This window comes from Nicotiana tabacum, chromosome 7 (assembly GCF_000715075.1).
Source record: "Nicotiana tabacum cultivar K326 chromosome 7, ASM71507v2, whole genome shotgun sequence".
NCBI lineage: Eukaryota > Viridiplantae > Streptophyta > Magnoliopsida > Solanales > Solanaceae > Nicotiana > Nicotiana tabacum.
In genome coordinates this window covers 6,288,466-6,301,319 of record NC_134086.1, presented here as the reverse complement: position 1 = coordinate 6,301,319, position 12,854 = coordinate 6,288,466, and the positions used below count along the sequence as shown (strand labels likewise).

Here is a 12,854-nt window from a genome sequence, read left to right as displayed (position 1 = left end):
TGAGGTTGTCGCAATAGTTGAGGTTGTGTGCCACAACGGGATTAGAGTTAATCCTTAGGTTTAAGAGTTTTTGTAAATGCTGTTTTGGCTCAGTGATTTTAGTGGAAGTTTGAAAAATCCTACTGAGTAGTAGGTTGTGGTTTTTTCACCTTTTGAGCCAGGTATTTTCCACGTAAAAATCTCTGTCTTCTTTATTTTATGTACTTATTATTCAGCAAATAGTAGTAGTTAGAACACTTAGAAGAACCAGGTTCTTCTAGAGCGAAAATTGGGTACCACACAAATCACCCTCCTCTTGTATGGTATTGACGCTTAGAACATCATAGGCATTAAAGGGTAAATAGTTTGGAATTAATGGGTATAAAGTGAGATTTTCTCCACTTTTAATAGGTGTGGCTAACATCAATTCTGTTTTGGGCTTAATGAATTGACGTGGATACAAAACATGGATCAAAGGTTTGGAAATGATGCTTTGGTACTAAAACGTTACTGGGCTGCAGTAGGCTATATCAGGCCTTAAATGATACAATCAGAAGAGGAAACAGAAATGGGCCTCTATCAGATCCCAAGTAGCGTTCAAGTAAATTTCATTTTCTGGAGGGCAGCATACTTCACGTAACGATTTCAAAAGGAATTTTTACCTTCCTATACCATATATGAAACCTTATTACCTTCAATGTTTAAGGATTGTATTAATTACATTTCAGCATACCAAATTACCATTTATATACCACAATTCAAATTAAGGGTATAATTAATGCTTCATTTATATTAGGCATTAATTTAGGAGCGTATATTCTCCCATTTTCGTTTACTCACCTCTCTCTCCTCCCACCCCCCACGTTTTACCTTCAGTTAATTCCCCCATTTTCGTACCTCTCACCCACCTTTAACATCAGTTACCCACGATTTTCTTTTCCAGTTAATTTCACAAAATCCTATTTTGAAGTTGCATCTGTTTTTTCAAGTCCCAAATCATGAAAAAAATTAGCACTCCCAAAAAAAAAAGCTTCAAAAGCTACATTAGCTGATATCCCATCCTTTGATTTGGGTGTTTTAACACCAAAATCACCACCCAAAAATGCAAAATCGAGGCATGCAAGTGAACCTACTACTAGTATTTCATCTCCTAGACAAATCCGTGCGGAGATGAGAACCAAGCATTTGCATGTTGATGCTGGTGGAGGTGATAAACCAGTCGAGAAACAACTCAAACGAAAGGGCAAAGAATTGTGTGTAGATGATGATTTTGTTGAACATTCCCCTAAAATCCATCTGTGAAAAAGCCCAAGGTCTCTCCTTCTTCATCAAAACCGAAAAAGAAGAAACCCTCCAAAAAAGTGCCAAAATTGGTTCACAAAACGATTTTGGTAAAGGTAAACACTAATTATTTTTCTTTACAGTTTTTAGTGTGATTTTGGTTGTAAAAATCTGTTGTTCAAGTGTTTTTTGGTAAAATGTGGAATTGTCCAAATTTTGTAGATTGTTTGTCTCAATTTTGTAGGTTAATTGTAATAGTGATTTTTAAACAGTGCATAAATGTAGTTATTTTGTAGTTGTTTTGTAGTCTGTTGGATAAATTATAGATAAGGTATATTTTTTACTTTTGTATGCTGCTACATTTACCTTCATACTAACTACAATTAATCTATATTTTGTGAGTTACTTGAACTAACTGTTATATTTTTGTAGTTATAGAGCTGTGGTTACCCTTTTCTTCCTTATTGTTTTGAGATAATGTTTACATGTGCAGATGTACTGTATTGTTTTGCAGTTATAGGTGTGGATAGGCTGTTATTCTTTTGTAGTTATATGTAGATTACAACTTCTTTTTTATGCTAACTACTAATGTTCAATAATTTTTTATTTTTTGCAGAATGGCCATTACTTTGCACCACAAAATATTGATTATGGTGTGCTTAGATTCCACAGTTTGTGTGATCCGAGCTTACCTAGCCAGATAAAAGCTTTACTCTCTCCAAATGCTTTAAAGCTTTTCCAAAAAACTTGTTTTGGTTACTTATTTGGTCTCCCCATAATCAGTATGCAAAACCAAGTAATTCATCTTCTGATGAAGTATGAATTGTTAAAGTCTACTGACTCATATTTTTCAGTACTATTGAAGGGTGAAAAATTGAATTTTTCCTTGAGAGAATTTGGGTTGATTACTGGTCTAAATTGTGTGAATAAGTTTTCAGACTATGGTTACACTTCCACTTATGTTAGCCATTTAATGACTACTTATTTTTCGAACAAACAAAGGGTTGAAAAGTGGCATTTGAAAAGGTAGTCACAAATAAAGCTTGGGCAAACGATGAGGATGCAGTGAGGTTGTGCATTCTTTATCTGTTGGAATTTTTTGTTTGTCCTTCTGATAAAGACCATGTGTCTTTCATAGACAAGTTTATATTCTTTCTGATAGAGTCTGGTAATTTTGAGTCATACCCATGGGGTATCAAATCCTTCAAGCAGGTTATTGAATCTGTCCGACATCGTCTTATTCCCAATGTACATTCTTATCTGATACGGGGATGCTCATTAGCCTTGCAAGTGTGGCTATATGAGTGTTGCTCGTCCGTCAGTACAGAGCTTGCTACGAGGTGTTCTGAATCTATACCTCGCATTTTAAGATGGTCAACTACAAAGGGCCAGATTTGGTTAACTACAATTAAAGAGAAGATGATCAAGCCTGAGTGGCTTAAGGTATATTTTTTCACTTTTGTATGATGCTACATTTACCTTCATAATAACTACAATTAATCTATATTTTTTATTTACTTGAACTAACTGTTATTTCCATCATTCAGTTCACAAGCATCACTGAATCTGGAGAAGAGATTGGAGTGCTTAATCTGCCAGACAAGATTCAGTATGAAGATGCACATGGTGCTCAATCATCACAGGTTCCAATTGCTGCTTCTCCAACATTTGAACCCAAAGATACAGATTGTCAAGAGGACACTGAATCTGTGACTAGCAAGCTCAGGAAGTTGGAAAAGGCGATTGAGCAGGTAATATAAATAACTACAATATAAAGACATTTTTTGCTACAATTTAACTTCATTCCATAACAATTATTGTATGTTATACATTGTAGTTAATTTGTGGTATAATTCTATATTGAGCCCTGTAGGTATTGCACAAATCTTTGTTAAATTGTAGTGGAATTGTAACACTTTGAATAAGATTAACTAATTATATATTTAATTTTTAGGTTGATGGAAAGTTAGCTGAATTTAGGAAGGCTGTTTTTGAGGAACTCTCAAGCCTTCGACAGTTCATAGATGTTTCTGTGAAGAGTGTTATGAAGGTGATAAACAGGAGGTACGATGTGGACGAGTCAAAGGTAAGAATTGATGTATATTTTTGTAGTAAAACTAATTATGACATATGAATCAAATATACTCAAACATACCCAAAAGTTGTAGTTTGCTGGTAGTTCAATCAAAAATAATGACCAACAACAAGGAGAGAACAACCAGCAATTTCAGTTCAATATTGGTGATCAAGTGCATGCAAGCACAAGCAATACAAATATTTATAGAATTCCTTCAAACATATCTACAAACTTCAAGACATCATTATCTAATTATTATAACCCTTTTCACTATGTTTTGCAGCTGCTATTTCTCCGGAACATGTTCAAGCACATGTTGACTTATATCATGATTTTCAAGAAGCAACTGGGGCATATAAAGCATGTATACTATCATACTTTCATTACAATAAGGTTACAATGCAAATTTTTTATAATTCACACTTTAACTACAAATTCCCACATATATCTACAATTCTCATTTTTAAATTATTCATTCAAGCTGAAGTTTCAACAGAACATCTCCAAGCACATGTTGAGGAAGAACCAGAATTTGAAGGAGTAACTGAGGCACAACAAGCAGGTATAATATCAGAAGCTCATTATATTCACTTTATATCAACAATATTGTGTATAAATACATATTTAAACATTTATCTTCAGAAGCTGAAGTTTCTCCTGGGGGTGTGCCAGCAATGGTTGAAGAAGAACCAGGATTTTAGGAAGGAGCTGAGGTAGAAAAAACAGGTATAGTATCATAATATACTTTTGAAGTAGTAAATTTTTGCTTATACAATTATACAATGTTGTTAAGTATGTTATTTTATATGTAACAAATATTGAAGATAACGTTCCACAGCCGCCAATTCACGGTGTGACTGTGAATGAAGTTGTTCCTGAAGGTTCAGGCATTGACAAGAAAGGTCCGACATTGGATGACTTTGAGTTGCCAGACAACTTAACATAATTGGTCATGTATGGCGAGCCCATACCAGATGAAGCAACCCCTATTCATCCGGGTAGAACCAGGCAACCGGGGAAACATGCACGATCACCTTTCACACCTCTGTATAGTTCTGGAGGCAGCACCTCTGGTGGACCTAAATTTTTCTTCCTCAAGCACCCCTTCACAACTGTTATAGGTGAAAATGTAGATGCTGATTTGATAGAAAGGTTCACCAACTGGTTATACCTTCGTAGTGACAAAGTATCTAAGAGGTATGAATGTTTAATTTTACACTGTCATTTCACCATTTTAAATTTTAAATATGTAATTCATTCTGTCATTTTTTTATTTGATATGTTTTTGTTATTACAGGAGGAAAGAATACTTTTCCAAAAAGGATAACCAAATCAAGCCTTGGTTAGACTTTGGTTGTGAAAAGGTGGATAAGAAGGACTGGTTTTATGCCCTTGCTCACCCAGGACAAGTCATCAATAACACCGTAAGTATAAAGAGCAGAATCCTCCACAATATGTGTTTTGTCTTAAGCTGTGTAGTGTAATTGTAGTTATATTGTAGTTTTGTCTTCAGCTGTGCAGTATAATTGTAGTTATATTGTAGACTAGATATATAGGTTACTATGTTTTGTCTTCAGCTGTTGAATTTGTTCCTCTGTATAGTAGCTAAAGTGTAGCAATCTGTTAGATTATTTGATTAGTTCAAATTGTAGTTTAAGTTGTAGCTGTTATGTAGATAATTGTGGTTATTTTGTATCTTATAGTAGACTTTATTTTATTTTGCAGCACATTGATGTTATTATGTATTATTTGAGAAAAAGAGGCAAGTATGGCCCCAACAACGACACTAGGTTCACAACAACCGATTGCTTGTTCAGGACCAAGATTGAACGAATCTATGACAAGTTCAAAAGTTCTCCACCAGAACTTAAGTATTCGGTTGTTAAATCAGATGATGATGTTGCAGAATATATCCTTGGGTATAGACTTCTTGCTAATGTTGCCTGGGATGTAGTTGGCTATGTCATGATGCATGTGAACAATGTAGAGAATTTCCATTGGTTGTTGCTCGTTTTCGACATAGTGGACAGGTAACTTTATGTTTATGATTCCATGGTGTCTTCAAACCTTCATAAAATTGTTGAATCATTGGTTGATAAGTTTTCAATCATTATCCCTCTGTATTTGTCTTGCACTGGTTTCTACGGGAAACGTAATGACATTGACTTCAAGACAACAAAGGCATACATTGAGAAACCAGTTACAGACCCTCTCAACTTACAGTGGATGGTTGCGGAGATTCCACAGCAAAAGGAAGGATCACTGTAAAAAAACTATTCTCCCTTTCTATATGTTTAATTATTTTATTTTAATCAATTGTTACATAATAAAAAAAAATTATCTTATGCAGCGATTGTGGTGTATTTGTGGAGGCTTTTGCGGAGTATGTTAGCCTTGGAGATTTGGCAATCCCAAAAGAAGATCTTTCTAATATCGACCAACACCGTAGACGCTATGGAGCTCTACTATGGGACTATGCTACAAAAAAGCAAGAAGATAGTTCAATCAGTGAAAGTGAGGTTACAGGCAGGCTAGTAAAGAGGAAGGGTGCTCCTGCTAAAAATGAGAGGAACAAAGTACATAGAAAGAAGAAATAGAGTCTTGTGTTCCTAGTTTAGTTGATGTTATTTTGTAGTTGAAGTGGAATACACTGTAGGAAATATGTCATTTTGGTTATTTACAACACTTTATCTTCATTACATTAAACTCGAGTACTCTGATTTGTTAGAATACAATTTGCCTTTAATCTTCAAGTAATTTTTATGAAATACCTTCAAGTTCTAGGTAATTTCTGTATATAACTGTCATTTGTAATTAAGTTACACAGCCAAAATATGAAATAAATACAGGAATCATATAAATAAATTATCCACAATTAATCTATAAATCATCTACAAATTATTAACAATACAACAATTTAACTACATTTAAACTACATTTTAACTACATTTTAACTACAAATCATCTACAAATTATTAACAGGACTACAATTAGACTACATTTAAAGTACATTTTAACTACAATCTGCAAACATTTTACATTGAATGAATTCTTCATTAATATTAGTTGTTTTGTATATAGTAAATATTAAAGTTTAACTAAGCTATAGAAAAGACAAATTTAGATGCCTGACAGAATACATAAAATCATATTAAACGCAAATACACAAATTGTAGTATACTTCATTATCATCTTCAAAAACTTGAACGATTACACAAAAAAATCAGATAATTTGAACTCACTAACATTTATTTTGAATAATTATTCTAACTACATGATATTCATTTCTTTTTGGGCGCATTCTTGCAAGTTCTTTTGGTATGCCCTTCACCTCCACAATTTCCACATGACACCTTGTACTTCTCTGACTTTATTTCATCAAATGTTTTATATCTTTCCTTGTGAGGTCTCCCTGGCTGCCTTTTATCTCCCGCTGGTGGCTTTACTACCTCATCCAAAATATATTGTGGCACATCCCATTTGCTTTCATCAGGAAGAGGATTTACTGGCATTTCATAGGTAAGCAGAAGGCTCTTCCTTGTGTAATACGGAGAGCAATAGTTTTCGTATGTTTCCTTCCTATGCCTTAATGCTGCCAAAGCATGCGCACATGGAAGTTCATCAAGTTGAAATTTTCCGCAGCTACATTTCTTGGTTTCTAGACACACAATGTACCGCTTCACACCATCTAACACAGTATATAAATGATTTGTTGAAGCCCTCACCTATAATTGAAGAACAAACATTAATAATAATATATCAATTATTAAAAAGAATTATCCAAAACTTACCTACAAATCAGCTACAAATACATTACAACTTATCTACAATCTACAATTATCCACAATTTGACTACAATTTATCTACAATCTGGAAACAATGCATATTAAGCAATTTATTTTTTTTGCACAAAACAAACAGATCTTACCCTTAGTTTCTGAGATAATATATTGTTTTCATCCAATTCTTTGTTGAATTTGTACCCAAGGCATGTGAAAGTACCCTTTGCCTTCAATAACTTCTCTTTCGTCCAATGTTCAAGAAGCGTCCTCATATACTCTAATAGATCATATATTGGCAGCTCTCTTGCCTCTTTTGTTACAGCATTCAACGACTCGACAATGTTTGATGTCATAGTAAAAGTTCTATTCACCGTTGCATGTACTCTTGTCCATCTATGATAGCCAATATCATATAGGTAAGATTTCACACGCGGGTCTACCTCTTCAATCTTCAACATCCTTTTATTAAATTCATCCAGAGTGTATGACCGTGCTGTATCAAAGTACAATTCATGTAATTGTAAATGTCCCTTCTTGAATTTGGACCTTATATTTGTCCAAATATGCCACATGCAAGAGTAGTGTGGCATGCCCGGATAGACAATTGATGTTGCCTTCAGTATACTCTCATTCCTATCTGAAACAACACACATTGAAGGTCTTTCACCATATGCCTCCTTGAATTGCTCAAAGAACCACTTCCAAGACGCGTCGTTTTCAGAATCAACCACAGCATATGCCAAGGGAAATATAGTACCTACATTTTTAATTCATAAAATATTAATTGGAAGACCTGAAAAGGTATATAAAAATATAATTAAATAACAACTGCAATATATATTCAGAATATAGACAATTTATCTACATGTTTTTCCTTTAGCTACAAAATAACTACAATATAACTACAATTTAACTACATTTTATAGACTGCCTACAAAATAACTACAAAATTATTACATTATTTACCTGCTGCATTCATGGTACTTGTTGTAAGCATAATCCCCCTGTAGGCTGACTTTAAGAATGTCCCATCAACCACTACTACTGGCCTACAATGTTGTCAACCACTTATTGATGTACAAAGAGCAACAAATGCGTATAAGAAGCAATCATCTGCTGCCTTCTTCAATTTAACAACAAAACCAGGATAAGTCTCCTCAAGAATATAAAAATATTTGGGTAATTGTTTGCTGTAGGAGTCAGACGGATTCCCTCTCAAAAATTGTAAAGCCTTTTCCTTGGCTCTCCATGCTTGCATGTAGCTTAGGTTCAGTCCATGTTCGGATAACACGTCAGTTTGTATGTCCTTTGGTGTGTAAACAGTCTTAGGATCACAATACTTTGGAACGACCATGCTACCAACTACAGCTGCAGTACATTTGCGCTGTATGAATGTTTCGTCTAATAAGGAGCATGTGTGTTGTCGGCTGAAACTCCTTATCTTGAATATTACCGAATCATTAATTGACGTTGCCTTGAAGTGCCATTTACAGTTTTCAGCAACACATATAAGGCAGTAGCTACAAAAAAAAAATAATATTTAATACATGCTATAGATGTAGAAGCAACAAAAAAGACTGCTTTAACACAAATTCGTTAAAAACTACAAATAACTACAGTTTAACTACAATTTATAAAAACCACATATCTTCACTAAAACACTGCTTTTACTGATATATTCTCCACAAATAAATTCATACCTTCTATGACTAGATCTTTTTACTCTGAACTGGAACTTGTGCATCACAGAAAAATTCTTCATTGCAGCAGCTACAGTTTGCTTGTCCTGATAAACTTGTCCTTCTTCAATATATGTTTGCGTAGATTTAGTTATTATTTCACTTTGATATTCCTCTGTAGCTGGTGAGGATGGAAATTCAAGTAAGTTTAGGGATCCAGACGAACCTGCAGCAACATAGAGATAAATGTAGTAACTATGTAGATAATTTTGAAAACAACATTGCTTTATGAGCTTCAGTACATTGTTTAATATAGTTAATTTGTAGATAAATGTTGTAATATTGTAGATAACACACTAACACAATAACTCTCTGCAATGTCGAATTAAACATACCTGCACTTGTGCTATCGTTGGTGATTGCCAATTCCATATTAAAATCTCTTACGCTTATACATAAAGGATACGAACCTAAGTTCTTATTCTCCTTTTTGGTCTCCATATACACACGACCCCCCATATCATTCCTAATCTCTATTGGAGGACAATTGTCGTTCACAATGTATTTGATTTCTACAATTTTATCTGATGTATCAATCGATAATTGTTCTGCAATTGTAGAAATCAGAATTCCGTAGCTTGCATTCTCATACCACAATGGCATCAACTTCAAAATCTTTAAATCTGCCATAGTGATCCCAATTTCCATTTAATTTTAGCATTATTGGAATTTTTGTCATGATTTCGTGTAGTTGACAGAAAAAAGATGAAGAACAGATATAGGTTCGACAATTTGAGTACTGAGGTCGATGAAGAACAATTTTGAATTCTACAATTTATATTGCGTTGTAGAATTTGTAAAAGCAATTTGACTACTGGAGCTTATGAAACTTGTGTTGTTTTAGAATTGTAGTGAATGAGAGAATTATGCAGCAATGAGATCTCTTTCCGTTTCAAAATTTGAATTTAATGTGGAAAGAATCAAACGCAGATTTCGTGCCTTCTTTTTAGCGCGTTTTAAATGGCAGAATCTTCCTAATTATGGATTGGTATATAAATTGTAGTAAAAGTGTGGACTGGACGGGTAATTAACAAATTATGAACATTTTTGGTAATAAGGTTTCATATATGGTATAACTAGGAAAAAATCTCATTTTAAAACAAGGATCATACAGAATCATATGGGCTTTAAAATAAATAGCTGAAACAAGAAATGAGCTAATCAAAAGAAAGATGTACAACATGGACAGAAACTCACACCACAAACTTTAATTATATTACAACTAAAAATAAGAAATGATATTACATAATACTGTTGATTGCACTTGGTGCACTAGATAAATTACTATACAACTTCTAAATATCAATTACAATTATGTGAAGTGTTGTGGCCTGATTCTAACCCCGTTTGGACTAATTGATTTAACCAGCAGGGATCCCGTTACTCTTTTCATTACTGCCCGATTGGCTTGAAATCTAGTCACTGATGGATTTGATAAAATGGTGATCAAATCTAATTACTGCTTAGCTTTGTCCTCCACATGCCAATATCAAATCAAAATTACACATTAATTTCATGAACTAACACTCAAGTAAAGCAGTAGCACTGTTTCCATTACATGCTCAACGTTTTCTTTTTCTTTTTAAGAAAAAAAGATCTAAACTTTGATTGAAGGAATAATGTTGAAACACTTTTCATTATTGAATCAAGCAAAGATAATTTAAACCTAACAAACAACCTTCAGTAGTGATAAACCAATTTTAACCACATGAAACCAATCTTGCATTAACTGAAAGAGTAAGACTCAGATTTCAGAAGTTCATAACCAAGCTAACAACATGAACTATTCAATACTGCACATAACTGAATTTTAGTTGAAGACAAAACAGATTCCCAGCACTTTTTACTATTTATTAAATTCTTGAATTATGTCGTGGATTATTGGTATATTTAAAAGTGATTCGAAATTTAAATATACCTGACAAATTTAATTTCTCTTTTTCCTTTTGTAGTTTCAGGTTTTGACCTTCTTTTTCTTTGATGATGTCTGTTTTCCAATGGTTGTATTATACAGTATCCAATGAATTAAACCCTTAGGGGTCGTTTGGTTGGAAAGAATTATCTCAGAATTAATTATTTCGGGATTAGTTATTCCACCTTTTTTATGGGGATAAAAAAATTACAATTCTAAGATAATTAATTCTTGGATTAATTATACCGTAATTTTCACCCAACCAAACATGGGATAAACTCTTCTTAAATTTTATTTCGTAATTAATTATTCCTTATTCCCTATACCAAAAGAGCCTTTAATGTTAGTGCGTAAATTAAAACTTAGAACAAGTTTAGCCAGAAGCCTATTCATTCAGCTAAAAATTTGGGGGTGATTGATAAGATGACCTATAAGGGTCGGTTTTTAAATATTATTTTTGTTTTTAATATGTTTAATATGAGCTTCGGATCCACACAGAGTTATTGTTCTTTAGGAATTAGTATTTGTACCCGCGCGTTGCGCGAAGAATATTAAATGCAAACTTTTATAAGAAAATGTTATATGAAAAATACGGTATACAAAGAAGCACGCGAATGCTATTATTTTTAAACATGTAATGCCCTAAATATTCATAAATTGAAGTCATGCATAAACACTTATCCATTTTAATAAATAGCTATTAAGGAAGAAAATAAAAATTTAGATTATTGGCTACATGTATTAGCACTGTTTGCGAAAGGCAACAAATAGCACCTGCTTAAGATTACTTGATCAGAATTAAGATTGTTTGATGAGACCTTTGTAATAAAGAGATTTAAGTTAGACAAATTGTAGCATAAATTAGGCAATTAGTTAATTAGCAACACCATTAAAAAGGTGAAATACATCAGAATTGCACAAGGTACACAGGCGTACAATCGTGCAATATCAACCTTTTGGTGTTGTCTCTAGCTTGTATTCTACGTGATGGATAAAATCAAAGTCTCAGAAAAATAATACGTATATTATTTTTTGTATTTAACTTATCTTTTAAATATGTTGCGTAGACGCTATAGATATATGGACTGCAATATGAAAAAAAAATAGTAGTGTGTGCGACTATATATTTTATCTATTAGAGTACATTTGGAATGTTTATGCATAAACTAAATGGATATGCATAAATATTCTTCGGATGAAGAAATATGGATTTTATAATTGGTCATCTTCCAACAAATTCGTCATCGTCATGGAGTTTTACCAATGACAGAAATAAAAACGCCGTCTCCACTGTTGTATATCTGGTCTCAACACGTGCCATAGGTTTCACTACTGCTTATCAAAGGAATTCCATGCCATAAGTTTCTCTTTGTTGTTGCAAGTTTATGCTTTTGCTTATAAAAGTGGTGTTATGTTTGATATTTTATCCTTGATGTATACGTTATTCGGGCACATTCAGATGGTTCGGGCACATTCAGAGGAGGAGCACTGATGCACCGGTGAGGAGGTGTAAGCGACTGGTTGTGGTGGGCATGAGGAGAGGTAGAGGGCGACCTAAGAAGTATTGGGGAGAGGTGATCAGACAGGACTTGGCGCGACTTAGGATTACTGAGGACATGGCCCTTGACAGAGAATTGTGGAGGTCGAGCATTAAGGTTGTAGGTTAGGGAGAAGTTGTGAATATTTATACAGCGCACTAGAGTGAGACTAGCTAATTAGGTGTTAGTCTTTGGCTGCTACTTGTCATCTACTGATGCAGGGCTTTATCTGCCGATTATTATTATGTCATCCATCTATTTCGTATTTTTTATATTGTTGTTATTTTATTATGAGTCTATTGATGATACTAATATATCTTCTCTTGTTGCTTTCTTGAGCCGATGGTCTCCTGGAAACAACCTCTCTGCCCCTCGGGGTAGGGGTAAAAAGTCTGCGTACATATTACCCTCCCCAGACCTCACTTGTGGGATTATATTGTTGTTGTTGTTGATGATGTATACGTTATTCAGGGACCTAAAATGGGGCCACTAATAACTACGGTCCTAATTGATATCAAGGATTTGTATGTTGAGTTTGTTTAAGAA

General features: G+C 33.8%; 1 protein-coding gene across 1 annotated transcript; it reads right to left on the bottom strand.

Annotated features, from left to right (window-relative positions):
- Positions 1-6,618: 6,618 nt before the first annotated feature.
- Positions 6,619-9,488, bottom strand: LOC107782974 (uncharacterized). The gene is made up of 5 exons (XM_016603930.2): positions 9,194-9,488; positions 8,820-9,024; positions 8,200-8,639; positions 7,266-7,876; positions 6,619-7,062 (listed from the first exon to the last, which is right to left on the bottom strand). Exons 1-5 carry the CDS (start codon positions 9,486-9,488, stop codon positions 6,619-6,621), a joined length of 1,995 nt encoding a protein of 664 aa, XP_016459416.2.
- Between the last annotated feature and the right edge of the window lie 3,366 nt (positions 9,489-12,854).

What these genes read in the sequence shown, in the direction of transcription:
- LOC107782974 (XM_016603930.2), bottom strand. Translation starts at nt 9,488, where the DNA reads ATGGCAGATTTAAAGATTTTGAAGTTGATGCCATTGTGGTATGAGAAT. An exon ending in CAACGATAGCACAAGTGCAG is followed by an intron (nt 9,025 to 9,193) that starts GTATGTTTAATT and finishes ATGTTGCTGCAG; the next exon opens with GTTCGTCTGGATCCCTAAAC. An exon ending in TATTATCTCAGAAACTAAGG is followed by an intron (nt 7,063 to 7,265) that starts GTAAGATCTGTT and finishes CTTCAATTATAG; the next exon opens with GTGAGGGCTTCAACAAATCA.